Genomic DNA, 22,812 nt, shown 5'->3' on the forward strand with positions numbered 1-22,812 from the left:
CAGTGACATAATGAAGCTGTTTCCACTGGCTGTTGGAGTTGGCAATTTATTAGGTCCAAATTGCTCTAATCAAGGCATGGATGATTTTCTGTCATTGGTTCTCTTCACTGGGAAAGGCAATTGTGTATGCATGTCAGTGTTTCCTCCAGAAATTGTGGTGTAGAGGGGAAGCACTTGCTTTTCGTATGGGGGAAAAAGGCATGCCAATAGGAGATACGTGTTGTATACAGCCTATTACCAAACATCTCTGCATATTGCAGGATATTCTAAACAGCTTTCAACCAATGAGATTCTGACGTGTTTATTGTTTATAATGAACATTATCCAAATACATCAATTTAGGACTTGTTTCAGAGAACATTATTCCGAATACATCTCTGTCAACTTCTACCAAGGTTACTGAGTTCGCTGCTGTTTTACGCTCTCTTTGAGATGCCAATGCCATGGAAAGTCAGGCTTTGCATAGGTCTCTGATTCCCATGGCCTCATTAACATAATCAGATTTGCACTCGTCTGACACAGTTAACATATACCAACAGTCATTTATTGACAGGCTATTTAATATCAGGACAATATCAGATTGTTGTGAAAGTGTTTATCGATAACATGATATGCAATCCTAGTCTCATCCAGGAACCACCTGAACGGGGCATCAAATGCTGTTGTATTTTAGGAACTGGGGTTGTTGGAAAAACAGGTTGTTGTTGCATCGTAACGGGTCATGGTTGCATCGTAAATTTAATCGTAAGCCTGTTCTTTCAGTCTTTTATAACAGAGTGCAGCACTGTTAGGGCAGACACTGGGTAATTTAGAGGAGGCATACAACTTCTATCCCAAGTATGTTTCTTCAGATTAGTACACAGTGTGCTCCTATCTTGCTCAGTAATACAATTTCAAAAAGCCTCCCTGCTGAAAAAAGCAGCTCAAGCTAGGTTTTGAAACAGCTGGTAGCTGGCTGACCAGTTCAGACCAGTTCTCAGCTTGACATGGTTTAGCTGGTTGACCAGCTCAGACAAGCTACCAGCACTAGCTGGTTGACCAGCTCATACCCAGCTAGACCAGCTTCATGACCAGCTTGGCCATGCTGGTTGACCAGCTCATACCCAGCTAGACAAGCTTATTACCTGCAAGCTGGCATAGCTGGATTTCACGGCAGGGTTGGAGTATGCGTACGTGGACTGTTCTCTGCGAAAGACAATGGAAAGGACGACAGGCCTTTTATTGTGTGGCTGTATAGTTCTCAGAGGGAAGCCCGGCCAACATAGGGGAGCTTAATGAGATGACATGAACTGGCAGCCTGGACCGTAATCCTCGTTAGCACATAAGCATGCCGCATTCACTATGCATTTCTGCTGCTGCTATTGCATGGTCTCACTGTATATGTCAGTACTTTTTGACAGGCATGAGCCTTGACCTTCCAAATCAATTACTTAACTACCAGTGGAGCGCTGGCTTATTTCAAGGGGGGGGGGGGGCTGACGTACCTTTGTGCATTTTCATGGTCAACTAGATTTTTTCTGAGCGGTTTTGAATTCTCTCTTAAGTAGCGTTTGCCCAATTCAGATACGCATGCTTAGCCTCAGGTCTGGATATTTTAACAGCTGGAGGCAGTCAGTTGGCATAAATCAGGTGGAAGGGGTCAGCTCTCTCTGTACGGGCAGATCCGCTGATCCGCTGAATGGAATTCTCAAAAATAAATTTAAATCTCCTGTGATTATCTTCCTGCTCAGTGGGGGGGATAAAATGCAGCATTCTGAAACCCCAAGTAACTGAAATTATAAAGTGCCACCTTCCATTTTAGTAACATTTTAAGCTATTTATACGGAAGAAAAACAACAAAAGACATTGAACTGGTACTCTGCTTTTATTACCTGTCTGACTGGAATCATCATGGAAGCATTTTGTCAGTAGGATAAGACGGGAAACTAAAGTATCTCCCCCAGAATCACTACGGATGTGAAGACTGTGAACTGAAGCACTGAAAATCAAGCTGGCAGCCTTTTGATTTAAAGTGTGCCAAATTGTTTTAAGGCAATTAACTCTGACAGATGTGTTTGCTTTCATAGCTGATTAAGGTGTTAAAATGACCCCTGAATTAATTTGCCTTCAAAATACTTCCGAAATCTATCAATGGCACCATTTTTAACCCACCCCCCCTAATTAAGTTTGGCCTGGTCATCAGCTGATCACCTGAAACTAGCCAAGAGAAGGTGACCCCTAGGGACTTCTCATCATTAAATCTGCACGCAATCGACTTCTTCCTTGATGCACACGGCTTGAGCCTCCAAATGAAAAACACAGGTGAAGTAGTTTCTGTATATCACACAAAATGCACTCAAAAATGCTGACTTAAATGGCATTAAATACATATACAAACCACATACTGTATGTATTTTAGAAGCATTCACATTTCTCTTATTGCCAATAGTCACTACTAGGCCTCAAATGACTGAGGGAGACCCATTGCTGCAGAATGCAGAATCCAACCCTTAGGTAACATTAATCTCATATTCAAAATGTAAAAACACGATGTCAGACCAGAAAATGAATATGATGAATAGGCAGCTTTTGATTAATGAGAGCCGAACTGGTGGTGAAGTAATCAGTCTTGTTATTTCAATGCCAGGCTCCCCACTGCTGTTCACCAACAACCTCAAGTCTCCATTTTTGGACTGAACACACAACTTTCACTTATTTAAAAAAATAACATTTGGAAAGACTGTACATTTAGATTTTCTCTCAATTAAATGGAGGGGCATCGGGAGTACGTCAGGCCCTCTGTAACGGGCACCAGGACAGAAAGCCTTTACAAAGAAACCATTTATTCAGCACTCCTCACGACTGCATCTTGCACATTTTCCTTTCTGGACAGAAAGCTGTTTTCCTCCCAACAAAATATGATTATATCACCCGGCCCAGAGAGCATGTGTAAAAATCTGCTTCCAATTAATACACAGTGATTTACTGTAAAGGAGTTTATCATCAAGAGGGAGAAGGGGGTTGTAAAAATAAATTACAACTGCATGTTTTGGTTACAGGCCTTTGATGCTGTTTGCTGCAGTTAATCTGCGAGTAAAGTATTATAAACACAAATGCGAATTCTTTGGACAAGAAGTTGAATTCCCATCAGCTCGTTCACAGTACTTTAAAAGGCAGCGACAGAGTTAACAAGAGGATTTCTGGGGTACAAGTGGGGGTAATTGCTGATCTATTGTTTCCCTCACAGAGACATGTGAGTCACTCCTATGGAACTTAAATACCCTGGAAGTTTAATTTTCAAACATTTCAAACAGTTCTCACCGATGAAAAAAATTCTATGTATGCTAAATGGTGATCATTCGTTTTTGGCATAAACGGTATGTAAGGTACATAGAGTATATACACTCAGTGATCACTTTATTAGGTAGACCTGTCCACCACTTGTTAAGGCAAATATATAATCAGCCAATCATTTGGCAACAGCTAAATGTAGAAACGCATGCTGACCTGGTCAAGAGGTTCAGCTATTTTCCATTTTCTATTTTCCAGAATGTGGAAGAAATGTGATCTAAGTAATTTTGACCCATGGAATGATTGTTGGTGCAAGACAGGGTGGCTATCTCAGAAACGGCTGATCTCCTGGGATTGTCACGCACAGTCTCTATAGTTTGCAGAGAATGGTGTGGAAAACAGAAAACATCCAGTGAGCTGCAGTTCTGCGGGCAGAAACGCGTTGTTAATGAGAGAGGCCAGAGGAGAAGGGCCAGACTGGTCAAAGCTGACAGGAAGGTGACAGTAACGCAAATAACCACGCATTACAACACTTGTATGCAGAAGAGCATCTCTGAACACACAATGTGTCAAGCCTTTAAGTGGATAGGCTACAGCAGACTTAATAAGTTTAATAAATACCTAATAAAGCGCTCACTGAGTCTATGGAATTTCGTTGTGGTTAATGCATTGCAAAAGACACTGGATTAAAATCATCTTCTAATGCTATTTGCTAATATTGATACTTTAATATCGGGCCGTTTGGAGATGCAGTACACTGTAGGAGAGACCATCAAACTGGCCAAGAATGCCAAGATTTCTGTAAGACAGACTGTAAGCCAGATTCTCAAAAGTCTCAAACAATAAATGATTAATGATTGCTGGCCCCTTTAAGAATAGAGTGGTTATTTGCAGTAGCCATCCTCCTCAGCCAACCCAGATCAGAGACAGATGGCTGTCTCTCTCAGGTTCTGCATGTTTTTGCCCTACACGCCATGGATCAAAGCTGTAAAGGTACAGATGTCATTTAATCAATTTCATTTTTTTCTGTCAATAACATTGATGAAATGCCTACACGTCGGGGGTTAATGAGTGACTAGACAGAAAATGCTGAAAGGAAAACCTATGCATTTATTCTTTACAATTTAAAACATTTAACTACTAAAATAACCAGGGCCTGGACATTCCTCTATAAATGGTTCCAAATGAGGTCAAAACATCTAAACAAGTTGTGATAAACAACAAACAAGCAGCCAATGAGGTAGACATTACAGCCTTAATAACCTACAGATCCAAAAAAGAAACAGGATTAGAGCATGATTATGAATACATACAGTAATTTGAGGTTGTTGACAACTAAATCATGCAAGTTTTCATATAAGTGGCATTTGATTGCACAATGCTTGCAATTTTTGTATTTACTTAAAAGCTGGTATAAATCAATACATGGAATGGAAGTCCTTTTGTTGAAGCATATATAGACATTTGGGGCTGGTTTCACAGACACAGATCAAGCTTAGTCGTGGACTAAATTGAGTTTTGCATGGATACTCTCCTTTCAAAAACTGAAACTGGCCCTAAATGTCTATATATGCTTAAACAGAAGGATTTCCATTACATTTTGTCTTTTTGTTTCTCATACCAGTTGATTGTAAACTTCAGACCTGAGCAATACAATGAAGAAAAAAATCATCAATTGGTTGCATTACTTGACAGCTATCAAAGTGACCTGAATATGTTTTGGTGCTGACAAAAATATGTCTTTTGAAGAAGACTTTTCCGGAAGCCTTAGGAGTTCATATCTAAAGGATTTAGAGACCCTTGGCAGAAATGGACTGCTCAAGGCCAGCTTCAGTTTAATAACATGGATTCACTTGATATATCTTTTAAATGCCTATTGATTTATTCCCCCTGGGCCGAAAAGGGCATTCCACATCTGGGTAGCTGTGCAAAAGGGAATCTGTGTAGCTGTGTAAAAGGGAATATGTGTGGCTGTACAAAAATAAATCTAATTGAAATCGTACGCTGGACAAGACCAGGGTCTTCAGTGAGATGGGGACTCAAATGCAGCAAAAAGACTAGGACAGAATTCTGGAAAGTTTTGAATAGTTTGGATGTTTTATTTGACATTTGAAACGCCTTCAGAGTCATTGCACTAAATTAAAATGTGTTGCTTCATCATTTTTCTTCTCTTGGTGCAATACTATTGATTCATGGAGTAACTAAATCTTCATATATGAAAGATATATGGTCTGCTCTACTAAAAATGCCATGTCTTTATCTTAGTTAAACTCCTACTACAAATAAAAAATAGAATAATTTTTTTTCTTCTCCATATTTAGCAGATGCTTCTCTCCCGAGCAAAGCACCTGGCTTGCATTCTTTAAAAAAAAAAATTAAATCCATTTATAGATTTTTCTACTGAAGCTCGTCAGGTGAAGTACCCTTCTTAAGCCAACAACAGCAGTTTACCACCTGGGAACCAAACGTACAGCCTCAGATGAACAAGCCTGTTCCCTGCCCATTATACTGCTCTGCTGCTCCACTGGGAAAAAGCCTTTAAGCAGCTGTGATGTCATACAGTGCTAGAATACAATGGAATCCAAGGATTTTATCCTTCACTCTTGCTGAATGTTGAAAAAAAGGGATTCATGCAGAGATCAGTTCCTACCTTTTGGGTCCATCAAAACAAGATGGGTAAGGCTGAGCATATTGCATAAGTTGTTCTATAGGGATGGTCTATATATACATTGTTCAACATCTTGTTGCTGCTGTTTTTTGGGGGTGCTGCAACACAATGCAGCCCCGGAATTGATCAGTTACATTTTCAGCTTTCAGCAGACAATCTTCTTCAGAGAAACTTAACCCCTTAAGTATCGCCCCTTTTCTTGACACAAGCTTGAAAATGACATACCCAAAATAAAATGGTTACTATTGAACCCTTTTGACTACAGGCATAATCCTGGTATCTTCTGAAAGGTAACCCTTTGTTTCTGTGTTTGAATGGATACAGATTATTGTGGTTGTGGCTGATGCAGTTAGAAGCACAGTGGAGCCACAGCCACAAAACTGCACAAATACCCTGTAAGATTTGATGACAGGATCACCAAAAATGTGTATTCTGCATTGCTTTGCCCAAGCTATGTCTAGGCTTTCCAAAAAGGACCTTTGGAGAGTCCACAAGGACACATGGAAACTAAATGATATTATGGGTCTTATAAGGTGTAAAATACTGCATTTTTCTTATTAAACTATTCAACACTTTTTATCCTGAAAAAAGTGTTTCTCCCGTCTGTCATCGTCCCCCTACCTCTCTGTCTCTACCTCCCTCTCTTTCCAGTCTCCTCAGACAGCAACAGGTTGAGAAGATCATAAAAGAAAATGGGTCAAATACCTAACCCCCATCAACACCTAACCCAATTCCACAATTCCACATACTATTTATTATTCAAAAGCAGCCTGGCTCCTTATGTATAAGCTTACTGAATAATAATAAAATATTTTGAGAATGTAGATGCTCACCCTATATAAAATGGCTGAAAATGCACTCTATTGTGGAGTCAAAGGTGTTTTCACCGTCTTCCTCAGAAATATTCACTCTTCCTTGGAAGTCCTCCGAAGGAAATCCTCTATTTAGACGTAGGCATTGCCAAAATATGTATTTGTTGTAAAATGTTGTTTTTTTGCATAAAACCTCAAGATATGTTTCTGCCGAATCACAACAGTCGCCACATGTGCATTGAAAATGCTATGGTTTTATTATGCAGGTGAAAAAATGCAGTGTTGTGAAAAAAACCCCAAAGAGCATAAACATCCTACATTCAATCCCTTTATTCGGCTGGATATCTACCAAAGCCATTCAGATTAATTATTTTACTCAAGGGTACAGCAATAGTGCCACACCCAGGAATCAAACCCACACCTTGGCATGACAAGCCCAATTTCCTCACCACTACACTGCCAACCTAAACAGAAATGTGTCTGCAGACATTTCATGCTGGCATTTAACAGATGCAGTTGCTAATTGGTCTTAAAATTGGCTTCAAGTGTTTCACTTCAAACATAGTTTTCATGCCATAATCATTTTGTGGTGCTCAGTGTTGGGACCGGTATCAGGTATTCATCAATTTTAATACATGTTTGAGTAAATTCTGAGTTCTGACAGCTTCCTGACATATTATTAGCCTGTACAAAAATCTAACCAATATAAACATTGACACTTTCACAAGAGAGATTCCTGGACTAGTACGTTTACAGGGGTATCATCTAAGCTAACCCCCCTCCATTGGCTGAATCTGTCTCAGGCTTTTTGTTCACAAAATAAATCAGTCAGTACAGCTAAGGAGAAACAGATTGTACCTTTCGCCGCAGATAAGACAAATCATGAATAAAGGTCTAAGACAGAAGGCTTAGAAACCGGAGGGGGCCAAATGTTCTCGGCCATATTCCCTATCTACTTTTATTTGAGGATTCTTGTAAAAGTCCAGATGATCAGCCGTAGTCACCGGCCTACATAAATCCACAGCTTCCATCCGTTACCAGCAGCCTTACTACCTTCGCCCCAAGAGATTTAAGCACAGAAATGCGCGGACGACCTATCGGAGAGCGCTCGTTTGGCCAACTTGATTTATTCATACCATAACACTAGAAAGCGTGCATGCTAACGTCCACACAATAAACCCAGCGGGCGATCAAGGCCCAATATTACCGGCAGTGCACTGTTAGTGCACCCTACCTGTCGATCCTTTCTCACAAGACAGGAAGGATAAAAACTTTTTTTTTTTTTTTTTAAACCCCAAACAGAAATTACAACCCAGATGCCTAAACAACAGTGCATGCGGCACATCCACCCCCAGCCCATCTTTCATACACGCTCACCTTTGAAGAGCGAAGCCTGGAAGCCATTTATCATTTTCTCCTCTCGCGGCGCCAAAGTCGTAAAAAAGGCCGGGAGCCCGCCTTTGAACTGGCCTGGCTCAATTTTCCATTGTCCTCTTTTCCACAAAGGTTTGGGTTGCAATCTAGAGACATCGTTTTCATTGGGAGACTCTGTGGCGCCCGGCACTTTTAACACCTATCTGTCAAGCTGAGAGCCCCTCTACCCGATCCAGCCCGGGCCTGCTGTGGGCCAGGCCCACTCGGGGACGTTTGGTGTGCAATATGCTTTGGGTTTTGTCCGCCATGTTTCACTCTAAACACTGTAACAGGCTCCTCCACAGCATGGGACAGTGACATTGATATTCTTGGCCAGAGTCAACATTTTCAAACAAAGGCTTGTACTAGCCTTTGTTAGAAAATGGCAGCTTTTACATTGTATCTTCACGCTACCGGTACAACACAAACTGTATGCCAGATTGCCAATAATATACACAAAAGACATGGTCCACTGGTTTATGTCCACTTAGCACATCATTTTGTCACTCCTTGCTAGGAAAACAATTCCACAATGTTGAAGTTTATCCACCTATTATCCACACTGCCATTTGTCTTGCAGCTAAAAGCCCCTCTGTTTTCTATAAACGAAGTCCTCCTTCCCCCAAATATACCCCTTTCGTCCCCGACTCATTTTTGACCAGCAACCCGTTGTACTGTTTTACTGCTGACTCATGCCTTACTACCGGTCAGCTGTTCTAAATTTGAAACACTTTCTAATTAACGGAAGCTCCTAATGACACCCCCCATCCATGGACGAGGCAGATTTTTTTGGCACCTGCAGCTCCTCTTCTGTCTTGTGATGTGTGCCTGTGTAAGGGGAGGAATACTTTGCCTTATACAGTAATGGCTACTCTCCCATCTGACTCACAGCGATGGGAAAGCTGCAGAACCACCCACTGACGTGTGACAAAATGGCATCCTCCTCAGAGACTTCAGCTCAGCCTTGAAATAAGCTTTTGCATTATGGGCTTTGCCTACCAGTCTAGTTAAAATTATGGCCATTGTGGGTATAATAATGCCTCTTTATGTCCTCCTGTCACTCAAAACAGTTATGAATTTTGGACAGTGAGAGTGTGATAAAGACTGTGACTCAGCTGCAAAGACTATAGAACTGAACTGAATGTTCTCCTGTACTCTGGACAAGAGATTAACTGGACTTTTTAAAAGTTTTGCCACTCAGCATGTTCTGATCTTACTAGCACTTTACTGCATATTGTATTTTGAAGCATTCCAATTGCTCTTTGTAATTGTTTCATTGTAATTAATTCAAATAGTTAATGGCTGCCTAGAGTGTCAAATTTTAGAACAGCCCCTAAAGTATAATAAAAAAGTTAGTTGGGAGCAGGCAGAATTCAGGACGGCACAGTTCTGTCACCGCTCTTGGAAGGATCCCCATGTAAGCCTCTCTCTGTGATTGGGGATACGAAAAGCAGAAAGGGGGGGATGGGTGTTTAAAGAAAAAATATGCCAGCAACAAAACCCATGACAAAGGAATATAATTTGAAAGGATGGTTTAAAGACAGAAAACCTGGGTGATTGGCACACAGTGATCGATTTCAGGTCTATGGCAGCAGATCAGGGGCTTTGTTGGGTTCTGATGTGCGTTACCAGCGTCAGCCTGTGCCAAGGGATGGAAGTTTTGTTTTTACAAATCAAAGCCTGAAAGATGAGCTCAACGCTAAATGCCAGAGGCTGATGTCATTTCGAAATACAGAATTGCAGGAAACAAAGAACAGTCACCCTTAGCTAATAATCAGTTTTTCTTACTGCTTACATGTCTGGAGACATTCAGTGAAGTATAGAGAATACACAACTATTATCTTCTGTGTCTACAGCAGGGGTTCGGAACCAGAAATGGGTTGCGGAAGGGTATGAGGTGGGTCATGAAATGGCTCTGTAGTCCATGTGGCTATGTGTACATATCCCTGAATTGAACAAAATCCCAAATTTAGGTACCGATATTAAAAGGTTTAAGAAGCATTGTTCCACAGTAATATGGGGGGGGTCAGGGACCAGACAACAGCGTAAATGGACAGCATTTACAGTGAGAACCATAATTCATTGGATAGTGACACATTTCTTTGCCATGGATTGTTGCCAACAATCTCCAAAGGCATTTGTAAAGTCTAGAATCAAGACTAGACATCAACAGCTCTTCTGCATTCACTAACAAGACAAATGATTAGACCTGGCTAATGAAACACATCTGTGAATGTGTTTCAATTCAACAAGGACTTGCAGTACCTTAAAATCAGGGAACCATGTTCTAAATGGTTATCTGATATGGATGAAAAATACCATCAAATTAAAGCTGACAAGTCTGCACTTTAACATCATTGTCATTATAACCTTACAAATTCAAAAGTGCAAACAAACAGGCTGCCATGCAGGGCACCAACCAGCTCGTTGGGAGCAAGTGGGGGTTAGGTGTATTGTTCAGGGACACTTTGGCACACCCAGGGTCAGATTGACCCGGCAACCTTCTGACTGACAGGGAAGCTCAGTGCCTTATTTGGTGCATAAAGTGCATAAAATGTAACAAAATTATAGTTGAATTCATCCCCAAGGCTGCAGTTCAAGAAATCTGTATCCCACAGGTACAAAAAGATGAAAAACAAGTGCAGCTTTGGACATAGCATAACTTGCTGTACTTATCAAACTCTGACAGTTGTACACAGCAGGCTAAATTGACAAAAAGCAGGTGCTTACAATGTCATGACTAAGGAGTAACTCAACCTGCACATACTGGAAAAAAATAGTTTATTTACAGAGCACTTATGTTTCATAAATTCAAGGACTGTAGACACTGATTGACACAATGCATCATTCCTCTGACCAACAATCCACAGTAAATCATTTGTAACATAGTCATTTTTAAGCAAATAGATTGTCCTGTATTTCCCCCAAACAACGGAAAAATAACCAAGTGCTGTTCCTGAAACACGACCAACTCCTGAACGGTTTAATCGTGTCTCGGTGTCAAGTCCCAGGCTAATGAAAGAAGAGAACGAGCAGCAGGCTGGTGGAGGTCTCTGGGCTCATTTCTTCTGGAAGAATCCCATAATGGAAGCCTGTTTAGTGGTTTTATTAGCAGCAGCTTTCTTTTGACTCCTCTTGTCCTCCTCCTTCCTCTTCCCAGCGGGGGGCTTCACAGGAGCGGCTTCCTTGGGGGGAGGCTTGGAGGCCTTGAAGTCATCCTCGCTCTCAGAGTAAGACTCGCTCTCGTACTTCTTCTCTGTCACTGCAAGAAAGTCAAACTTCGTTATGAAACTCCGCTGTCGTTTCTTTTCTTTTTTTTTTCTAACCTTTTCCGATGTTTACAGTACCACTCAGTTCCAATTATGACATCCTGAGAGTTGGGGACCTCCCTCCAGACTGGAGAGTCTTATGAGAAGGCAACGGCATGTTATAGGGAATTAAATTATGATCCATTTTCTGTTAATCCAATAAAGGTTAACGTTTCTGGCATTAATGACTTGCTCCACCAAACGGCGCTGGTTCTTCAAAAGGCTGCTTGTATGCATATGGGCAACTGGTGACTATTTAACTGATGTCATGGCTTTGAACGCCACTGAAGCCTCATATAAACTGACTGAAGCATTCCTACCCTGAACTCCCTACATAATAATTACCACAATACAATGCTACTTTCACTGCTTGTTTACAATGGACAAACATATGCTGCTAAAGATGCTAAAATTGAATGAAGTAGTACCCACAATAAAGATATTACTGTATTGCAGCCATAATTATGTATGCACAACATTAAAAGGCACTCAAGGTAAAAGAAAAATAGATTTAATGTACTGTAATTTATAGTGGGTTTGGAATGGTATACACTAAAGACATGAATGCCTGAAGTCATATTATGCTTTCATAAATAGAAGCTGGAACAAATGGAGTGAAATATTCCATGGGCTCAGTGAATCCTGATCCCACATTTGATTTGCAGAGGGGAAAATTGATTTTGTACGCATGGTCTACGTAAATATTTTGCATGTAATTTCACAAAAAGGCCAGCACATTTTGTACTGTTTCAGTAAATGTGAATGTTCAACATTTCACTGTGCATTTCTTGACTGAATGAAGAATGATGCCCGTTTTTGACAAAACGTCAAACTTACCGATGCAGCCTTCCTCATCCAGGAAAGTGTGGGGTTTCAGGACCTTCCTCCTCTTCCTCCTCCTTCCACCGACATTTTCCTGTCGGCAGTTTACAAATCATCTTTAAAAACTATCATTTAGAATTGGTTATTTAGCTGACACTTTTCATCCAAAGCGACTCACAGTTGAAACGACTAAGCAGTTGACAATCTCCCCTGGAGCAGTGCTGGGTTAAGGGCCTTTTCTCAAAGGCCCAACAGCTGTGCGGATCTTATCGTGGCTACATCAGGGCTTGAACCACCAACCTTCTGGGTCCCGGTCAAGCGCCTTAGCCACTAAGCTACACTAGGCTGCCCCTGTAATCACCAGTTCCAAACACAAACTGCGAACGACTCCCACCGACACTCCCAATCGGAAGATGACGCCAAAGGTGACCGTACAGATGCTCTGTGCTCACCTCGGCCTGCGGAGCGCTTTCCTTCTTCACGTGACTCTCCGGGCTGGGGGTCGGTGTCTCCACGTCTCGGGAAGGTGGAGTCTCTGGTATCACTGGTAATGGAGGGAGAGGGCACTAAACAAGAGGCAACTGTTCCCAAACTGGAGAACGCCATTCAGTGCAAAAGGGTATTGAAGTCATTTCGCCATCGTTTTAATAATGAGTAAGATCATCAGTGTTATCTGCAGAAAGAAATAGATGTATTGATTTGTACTTGTGTGTGGAAAGGTGTTATGAACAGTCAGGCGCAAGGCGGTGTGGATTCACCCTGATGATCATTTAAAAAATAAAAATAAAAATACTTTCAACCGACGCATTAATCAATCATAAGAGTGTCATTTGGCCTCAAGAAGTGGACTCAACAGTTCCAGAAATAATGTAGCTGAGGGGGACTAGGAATCTTTGTTTAAATAACAAAGCTCCATTATGAACAATGTTCAATTTAATGAATAAAACATCTTCATATTCTGAAAATCCTACCCGTGACCTCCCTTCACACAGACACCCTCTGTCAGGCCCAGAAGCCTCAGGAGCACCCAGAAGGCCCCATGCTCAATTCATTTAGAATTCTCAGAAGACAAAAATGAAGTAAATTATTGTAAAAATAAGGCAAAGTGCCTCTCGCCTCACCTTCCTCATCGCTGCTGTCCAGCTGAGGCTTCTTTATCCTCCTCCTCTTCTTCTGGCTCTCCAGCCTCTCGTCCTCACTGTCAGACAGCTCCAGCCTCTTCGATTTACTGCTGATGAAAAAAGTACCATTTTCAGAAGCATTTTGGAGCTACAGCAGGGGTGCACAACTCTGGTCCTGGAGCGGCGGTCTGCAAGCTGGTTTTTGTTCAAACCAAATACCTTAATACATTTTTCTGACACCTGTATAAATGATGTTGGTTCACTCCTGTACTTGAGCAGAGTACAATCGTGCGGTCTGCAGATGTAGCTGGTGCATATACACGCCACATCATTAAGCCAATTAAATAATCAAGAGTAGAAGTTGGTACAAAATCTTGAAGTGGATCGGCCCTTGCTGTGCACCCCTGAGCAAGAGTATGGAATATGGCAACTGCAACTGCTACTTCCCATCATAGCAGCAAGAGTGAAAATGGTAAGGTTGTTTAAAAAATGTGAAGGTTAAAAGATAAAGGTTAAAAAAAACCCTTTTTCCCAAAAAAAGATATAATTTATAACTAGATAAATGCCTCCCATATTCAAATCACTGTTCTTATTTTGCTAAACGATAACAGATGTCGATTTTCATTAAGCGCCTGTTGTCTGTGCAGACTACATTGTTTTAAAAAAACATATTCAAATAGACACATTCAGCACTGCTGTACCTAAAACGGTAATGTGGGAAATGTGGAGAATTATCAGTAAAGGCAGCGTCGACATATCCAGCGGTCTCGTCAAAATACACCCAGGTGTAACAAAGACACAGTATATAAACAAAGAACAAGTTTGGCACACTGGGATAAACTGCAAGTCACTTTCAATAACACTAAGCTTTTGGCCAGCAGACCTTTGCCAAAGCATTAGGGAATTACAATGATAAAGGCAAACTTGGGGATGAGAGAACTCTGGGATTGTATCCAGCACGCTCGGGCTTGACGTACCTCCTGTCTTTGGATTTTTTGGTCTCGGGTTCAGAGCTCTTGGGTTTTTCCTGCTTGACGTTCACTGGAGCTTTGGGAGGCGAGACCGACGGCTTCTCATTGGCCGAAGAGGACGTCTGTGGCCCTCCCACTTCTTCTTTTATGACTCGGTCGGAAGACTCAGTACTGGGCTTCGGTTTGCCTTTGTAAGCAGAAACATGTTAAACTAAGCGCGATACATTTGGAGGTTTTTTTGGAAAAACAAGCTTGAGACAGAGAACAAGCTTTAAATGCACAGATGAGGATTAGAAATACCCACTTGTTGTTGCTTTCCCAAAAAAATGATTCATGGCATTCATCTTGGGGCTGGGCTTACTTTTCGATGTCCCCACCTACAGTAATAATGCAAATCGTGGCAACACAATTACTCAAACACATCATTTAAGTGCAGTTTCTTGCTTTACTGTACCTCTGCCCTATACCTGCCAGTGTAAAGTTGTCCGGTCATGAGAAACTACTCCAAATACCAAAAAGATCCTTCATTGCACACAAAAATAGCCTGGCTCAATCGAAAGTAATGGAAAAAGGGCCAATCCATACCAACTCCAAGAGGTTGCACCACAGGACCTCTTGGATTTTGTATTTTTCTGTGTGTTGGTAGACAATGATGAGATGTAAAATATGCAATGTTGAGTTCTCTAACACTGTCTATAGTACCAACACACAGAAAATGGAATAAAAAATCCAAGATGTGCTGTAGTGCAACCTCCTGGAGCTGGAGGATGGAATGGCCCAAAACAAGTATTGCCACAGTAACTCAGAAAGCCACCCATTTAACTTGCTTCAGTCAAAAAAAGATCCGACAAGATCAACCCAAACTGTCCAGACTGCAGTGTACACACACACATACCGTGCCAGTGTCCTCCTCCACCTCTGTTTTAACCTCTTTGCTGCACTCCTGTGTTTTTGGAGAGCTCTTGCTGGCAAACATTCCCATGATGCCTTTGGGCTGCTTTGCGGCTGGTTTGGAGGCTTGAGGGGCGTGGCCGTTGAGAGCAGATCTGCTGCTTTCTGTTGCTGCTGCTGCTGGTGGTGGTGGGGCCTGTGCCTTCTCCTGGGCCCGCTGCACCTCTACAGCTGACATGGGGACAGCACTGCTGCAGCGAATAGCACTGTACCTGCCATCCACAGACACAGACACAGACACAGACACAGACACAGACACAGACACAGACACTTGTACTTAATTTGTGCTGGTCAATATAATGAATAAATAAATAACACCGTCCCCTGCCCCACACACATTACATGTCCCACCTGGAAGCAAGAACCCTATGAATCATGTCATCCTGACAAGGAATTTTGAAGGTCTACAAATCACTCCACAGAACACCATGCATTACTTCAACCAATGGTTTTTGTTTATGTCTCAAAACGGCATAACATTTTTTTTTACAAAATATCCCCGTGCCCATTTTTGTCGCATTAATTTCTAAATTAAGAATTAATCTTGACTAGGTCGCACACAGCCACATACAATTTTTGCGTTGCTGTGCATATCTGAACTTAACAACAACAGAGAAGTGGCAGCTTGATCATACTTGCTGCAGTTTTTCAGATTCTCCTTCACGGCATCATAGTCTGTGCTGTAGAGAGGTCCGCTGTCCTTCAGCACGGCTTTCTGGATGCTGTAGACGTGAACGCTGGCCGTCGCCTCCATCTTAGACTTCACATCTGGGCAACGATCAAGATTTCAAAATGTGCAATGTGTGTTTGACACAGATGTATCTTCTGTGACCATGTAACACCATTCTTGATATTTTAATGATCAGAAACAAAACGCCTGTATTAGCATACCATACAGCTATGATACAACCACATGCATATTCCAGTGTCATATAAAAATGTACAGGGACCACAGAATACAACACTTTGCATTAGCATAAGTCCTAAAATAGTCTGAAAATGGTTCAATACATCTACAGGACTTTGAATTGTGGATCAGTTAAGATTAGACTCATTTGAATTAATGTGCTGTGGTAGAAATAGGGAGTGAATCAGTATTACCTGACAACAGATTTGTGAATATTGAGTTTAAAACTCATTTTAAAACTACCAAATTTATAGATTTATGTACATGTTTTTGTGATGTACAAAATGCTGCTTTGAATATAAAAAGTAAATGTTACAACAGGATTAAATGGAAGGAAATTATATGAAACCTCTGTTAAATGTTATGCAATTTTTTCATTTTTTTATTAGAGGAGTGCAGCATTTTTAAAGTGGGGGGCGATGGGCAGTGTCAAGTTATTAAAATGACCCATAAGAAAAGTGGCAATAGAAGTGGAATAGAAAATGTTCCACTCTACATTTCTTGGTTGCATTAGCCAAAAGCTTTAAGGTTTGGAAGATGGAAAAAGTATAACAAAACATTTTTAACAATTCTGCTCACCTTCTAGCTGATCTTCTCTCACTACTGCCACCTTGTGACCCTAAAGAGAAAAGAAAGAAAACAATCGAAACATCTCCATAATGCCCTGCATATGAATCATAAGAATAATCTAATTATAAAAAGGAGTGGGAACCCCTGAGATCAAGGTAGGTGGACAAACAATCACGACAAACACAAAAAATTGCAATATATTTTGCCATGTGATGAGGTAATGCAAAAAGTTATCTAAATAAAGTGTTGAAAACACGGGCCTCTCACCATAATGCCATTCTCCAAACACTTGCCAGACACGAGATAAGTTGCATGAAGTCGAGACCCAGAGCTGTCCTTTCTCTTCTGGTCCAAGTAATGAAACAGCATCCTAGAACAGAAAATTAGGATGTGATAATACTGTCATATTGTTATGGCACATCCTATGGAAAGAGTAGCTGCAACGTTATACAAATGACTGTTAGCTAGCTAAACTGTTGGTCATGACTACATAATCAAAGAATATCTCACTGTTTGGCCTGGTTGACATGGACTCCAAGTGTAAGGCTCAGCCATTTGTAGGTCACCTGCAACCACAAACAATAGCAAGACAATGTTGGGGAATTGTTGTTTAGACCACGGGATAACGTTAGATATCGTAGCTAACATAGCTAGCTAGGTAACCAAAAACAAATTGCATGGTAAGTTAACAAACTGACAGCATCTACCAAGTTAGCAACGGCAAACACGTTGGCTGCACACAGGTGGAAAACACTAGTTGACAGCGAACTAGTTAATAAACATACTGGTTCTGTTAACCCACATATGTGATCAGAATATTTGCATGATAGCGTTAAGTTTCAATATTAGTAAACAGAAATTAAATCCAGTGTTGTAGACAAGGCTAGCTGACGTAAATGACAGATAACCGTAGGCTAGTTAGCTAAAGTTACAGTGCTTCTAAAAAAAACATTATCAGCCAGCTAATGTCAACGCTACACTGGCTACGACTACATCCAGCTATCAAAAATATAGGTAACTAGATTGATGTTATAAACAACATTGGGTTAACTTTGGTTAGGCTAGTGCAAGCTACCTATTAAGATCATGTTACTTTGCTGACAATGACAAAACTATTAGTTACCATTACCTGTGGACTAATCGTAAGATTGATGGAACTAGCTAACATTAGCTCAGTTGTCGAACCAACAACTGAGCAATCCCTTGCTGCAAGGGATGCTGACAGAAACAGGATTTCAAACAGAACGTGCACTTACGATTTTGTTATGATCGTGGACGAATTCGTCAATATTGTCTAAATAGAGGTCGTCCATAATGAAAATTTGATTAAATAACAACTGACTTCAACAGCTGGCAAGCTTGCTTAGCTTGTCGCTAACTCGATTGCACAGAGTAGACTAACGTCCCAGTGGTCCAAGTTATTTGCCTGTGTAGTGCTTTTCAGGCGGGAATGAGTGCCGCACATTTCCTCCGGGTCCTATCTTAGGGTCAAAGTGCATGGTTTACTGCATCTACGGATACTCGAAGGGATCAAATGATATGTTACGTCCCAGACCGCGCCAGTGCGCCACAGCACTTTTTTTTACAGACTACATGCACGCACTCTTGTTTAACTGTATGTTTTCCATAGTTGTTGCTATATGTATAGAAATCTGTGCAGCCTCATTACTAATTATTCATGGTGCACAAGGCTATTATGTGCATTGCTATGGTATGGCATTGCAGGCAGTCACAGCACCCTGCTGTTGCACCATCCAGAACTTGCCACCCTTGATCTTAATTATTGAAGTTGTCTGTTAGTCAATCATACTCTACTTCTTAGTTTAATACAATAGTTAATGAACTATTAGTTATTTAGTAATGCTGATTTACCAACAAATTTGTGTAAAAGTATTAAACTGTCATATATTCATTGCTAAAACATTGTTTGTAAACACAGACCTTGGATACAAACTAATCCATGCATTGCGTGTTTAACTGGTACCCTGTTTTCTTTTTAACCCAAATAAGTAGTAGCTATAGACATGTTTAAAGTTCCTCTAAAACAAGTTGTTTCACTTATATGACTCATTTTTGTTTAATTTGAAAATGTTGTGATTATGACGTATGTCACAAAAGTTCTTTTCGCACAGTAGTCTCCTCCGGTCAGCTGGAAAACAATTTTTCAGTTGCTGCAGTGCTGTTTAAAAGTGTGTTGTGTAGCTGTCATACAACTGATCACATCAGTGAATTCTATACATGGATTGTTTGAAGTTGAAATAATGAAATTACATAATGAAATAATGTATTGGTAACATGGAACAATGTACATCTAATGTTGCTGTTTAAGACACTCTCTTTCCCCCTTAATTGTTTTATGAAATCTTGATGCATGTTTGTGTAATGTCCTTCACTTCCGTGTTACAAACATTTTCTCAGCTAATAATAAAACTGCACTTCTCGCAAGTCCTTAGAGTTTATATTACATTTATTTCATGTCACTTCACATAATGTTGTATTAATTGCAAGTACTTTCCCATGCACAAATCATTCAGTGTTTTATTACTTTGTTCAAATGCCACATACATTTTAAGAAGAACTATATATATTTGTTATACAAAAATGGCAAAAAGCAATCATACAGTATATTGATTGCTTTGCTTTGTTCAGAATATCATGTGTTACACAAGACAAGACATTAAGAGACTGCTTAGCTAGAGCTACAGCAGAACTACAGCTAAAGGAATAGGCTACCAAGATCGATCTGAAGTACACACAACATTTGGGTCAGCAGTTTTGCGCAGAACTATAAATAACACAAATGTAAATGTATAACATATTGATTATAACTGAAATCACATGGTGATGTCCAAAGGATGGGTCAGTGCATCTGGGCCAAGGGGTTCTATAGTTTTTGTCGAAAATGAGACACACAGCATCTGAAAGAGAAAGAGAAATATGTATATAAATGAATATGCTGAAATACATGAAATAAAACATTTAAACACAATCATGTATGCGTGTATGTGTGTGCATGTGTGTGCGTGTGTGTGTGTGTGTGTGTGTGTGTGTGTGAATATATTATATAATTAAACTAATTAAAAAACAATTAACCAATTATTTTTAAATTGGCTGATGGCTATAAATATATTAAATTCTAATATTAATTGGAATTTGATTCTAGCAGTAGGACCATGTCTACCCAGTCTTCAACCGTATTGATTGTCTGGCTATTTGATGCAGTCCAGACTGCAGTTGAGGTAGAAGATGTAATTGCTGTTGTTGAATTGAAACTTTGAGTCGTTTGCTTAACATTATGTATTGCCAGTTTGGCTGACAGTGAACATTAGCTTTAAATTTTGCTTGCAAGGTATAGGGTAAGCAAATCATAGAACCCTTTCAAGAAAAGTTAAATGCAGATATTTAAAATGCAGACTGCATAAAACTTTTCACTGTTATCCCCTATTTTCATTGCCATGCTAGGAGGTTTAACAAACCAAATGCTTATTTTGCGCTACTACTTTTTTCCTGGATAACAGCAACTGCTTTACGTAAATTTACATTTAAATGATACAATGAGTTCATGACCAAAGCAAGGCTTAAATAAGCTAATTACACCAATCATTTTTTTATATATTATGCGCGCGCACACAAACGCACACAGATATACAAATACACAGAAATATACTGTGTTAGTATTGTATACTCACAGAAATCCTTTTCCACAGCCAAAAGGTCCAAAGTGCATTTCTGAGGGCAGGCACATCGGGCGACAGACTCCGCTGAAACTGGCACAGCTCCAGGGGAACGATGCAGCTGAAGCCTCCTTCATCTCCCCTTCAATCAACACAAAAACCCATTACTACACCCGCTTTCAATCCTTAGCTCTCATAACAGCAGAAAAGCATATTAACAAAAAAATCTCTCTGAGAATCCGAGAGCCACAATCTCAGTAACATGACAGCTGCTCTCGACCTTGTTGACAACTGGTAGTAGACAAATGCTAAGTAATGTATTGAGACTCACAGGATGCAGACAAAAATACCACTAGCACCAAAACCAGTATATTTGGATGTTTCATGGTGGCCAGAGACCAGTAGAGTTGATACTCTGGTGTAGTTGCTGCTTTGTAATAGTTTTGCTCTGGCATTACATGTTGTTTTTAAGACGAGGAGTAGGAGGGGTGGACTTAGGGTTGGTCATTGTGTAAAACGAAGAAGCTCAAAATTGAATTACATGAGGAGCAGAATTGGAACATTGTGCCTAATTACATTTAGCGCAATTACAACAGCCTAGGGCATTCACGGTGGGCCCTTGTCATGCGTCAGGAGTATACATGCCATTGCCACGAACCACCAAGCTGAGAAATTTGTTTCACCTGATCTCAAACACATGCTCCCCCTCATGACAGCAATTACCTTGGGAGGGGGAGTGCGTAATTGTTCCACTGAGACTTTTTTTCCCTGGCTTTTCCATTGGCCCAAGAGACAAATCTATGGGATGGCAGACTGTTTGATGCATTTTTAGAAATGGAGTACCTACCTATCATTGCTGTGCCAACTGAAAATATACATATACAATTTATAACCGAACAGTCTAGAAAATCTAGATTGTGTGGTAAACATGTAGGCACTTGGTGGGTTAGGTAAAAATAGCAAATAGCGACTACAAGCAAAATTCTGAGTGTACTGTACTAACAAATAAAAAGTGTTCATTTTAACAGTACAATTTGTGTTTGCTACCTCAATTATGTTTGTCACAAACAAGACCTGAAATAGAAATATTTTGGAAAGTTTGCTCATAGGCCAAAGTTGCACATAAGGCATTTTCAAGTGTCTGAAAAAAGTCACACATTTTGGTGAAATGATAATGCATGGACATTGTGGCAACATAACACTGTATGGACACTATACACTATATACCAGATGGAACAGCTAGGAAGCCAATTACATCAACATTAACATATTGTATAATTAAAAACTGGATAGCTAACAGCAATTTTCATTATTACTATTTCCTCTCAATTAAATATTTAACTTGAAGCACATATGTCCAATTCAAAACATCTGACTGTAATAATTTGCTACCTAACTGGATTTTGTGGACTGGAACAAAATTAGCTATGTATAGCCATCCTGCTATTTGTATTCATTACAAACATGACTGATGAAAAGCTAATTTAAATAAATGACACAGTTGGCTGCACATACAGAGGTCAGACAGTGTGAAAACCACGAGTATCAAATTTACTTTATGAGTAATACTTATAATGGTTGAACTCTTCCAAAGATATGTTAAATCTGGAAGAAGTCTGAAACTGGACCCTGAAGTCTGAAACTGTACTGAAGTTAATTAAGATAATTGAATTAGCTTGTCCTCATATGTGCCCTTGGATGGAAAATGCGATTTTGCATCTTTTCACAATTTCAAGCCCACATTATTCTGTACTAGAAGGGAAAATATAATGGCAAAGGGCTTTTTCTGCCATATCCTATTTTCGGAAAAGAGCAGGACTGGCTAATTTTGGCAATGGAAAGGACCCAGTATTCAGGTGGATATGGATGTAATTACCCTCAAATTAAAAGTGAAACTATGCAATTTATCGTCAAATTAATTTTTTCATTTGAAATGCAATGTGCTGGAGTGCAGAGCCAAAAGAACAGAAATTGTGCTGCTGTCCAAATACTTACAGACTGCACTGTAACTTTCCACTAGCCACATATATGATATATTTATGATTCCCATGAAAATAAATAAATGAATGTTATGTATTCACTTACATAGAAGTTAGGGTATTTACTTAATATCAATGTATTGGTAGTTGCTTTAGTAATGATTTTCGCAGTTTCATTTGTATAGGACCACGCTATCCAAAGATGGTAGGGAAACACACAAATGGGTTATGTGAGTGTGACATGCCTGAGACATCATAACATGTAAGAAATATAGGAAAGAGAGGAATATGTTATTCAAAATTATTCAAGAATAAGGAGTTTATTCATATTCACTCTGCTCTGTCG

The 22,812-nt window shown here is 40.1% G+C and overlaps 1 protein-coding gene across 2 annotated transcripts; it reads right to left on the reverse strand.

Moving 5' to 3' along the window:
• Positions 1 to 10,927: 10,927 nt before the first annotated feature.
• On the reverse strand, positions 10,928 to 18,307 carry pold3 (polymerase (DNA-directed), delta 3, accessory subunit). 2 transcript variants are annotated; one of them, XM_061249187.1, is made up of 12 exons: positions 18,070 to 18,307; positions 17,324 to 17,379; positions 17,081 to 17,183; positions 16,823 to 16,862; positions 15,972 to 16,104; positions 15,281 to 15,548; positions 14,690 to 14,762; positions 14,392 to 14,572; positions 13,415 to 13,521; positions 12,746 to 12,837; positions 12,309 to 12,387; positions 10,928 to 11,425 (listed from the first exon to the last, which is right to left on the reverse strand). In XM_061249187.1, the coding sequence occupies exons 1-12, from the start codon at positions 18,124 to 18,126 to the stop codon at positions 11,223 to 11,225; spliced, it is 1,392 nt and encodes a 463-aa protein (XP_061105171.1). In that variant the 5' UTR covers positions 18,127 to 18,307; the 3' UTR covers positions 10,928 to 11,222. The 2 variants fall into 2 exon arrangements, with proteins under 2 accessions (XP_061105171.1, XP_061105169.1); XM_061249185.1 differs by having other exon boundaries at positions 13,415 to 13,524.
• Positions 18,308 to 22,812: the final 4,505 nt, after the last annotated feature.

The sequence above is a fragment of the Conger conger genome, chromosome 7 (assembly GCF_963514075.1).
Source record: "Conger conger chromosome 7, fConCon1.1, whole genome shotgun sequence".
NCBI lineage: Eukaryota > Metazoa > Chordata > Actinopteri > Anguilliformes > Congridae > Conger > Conger conger.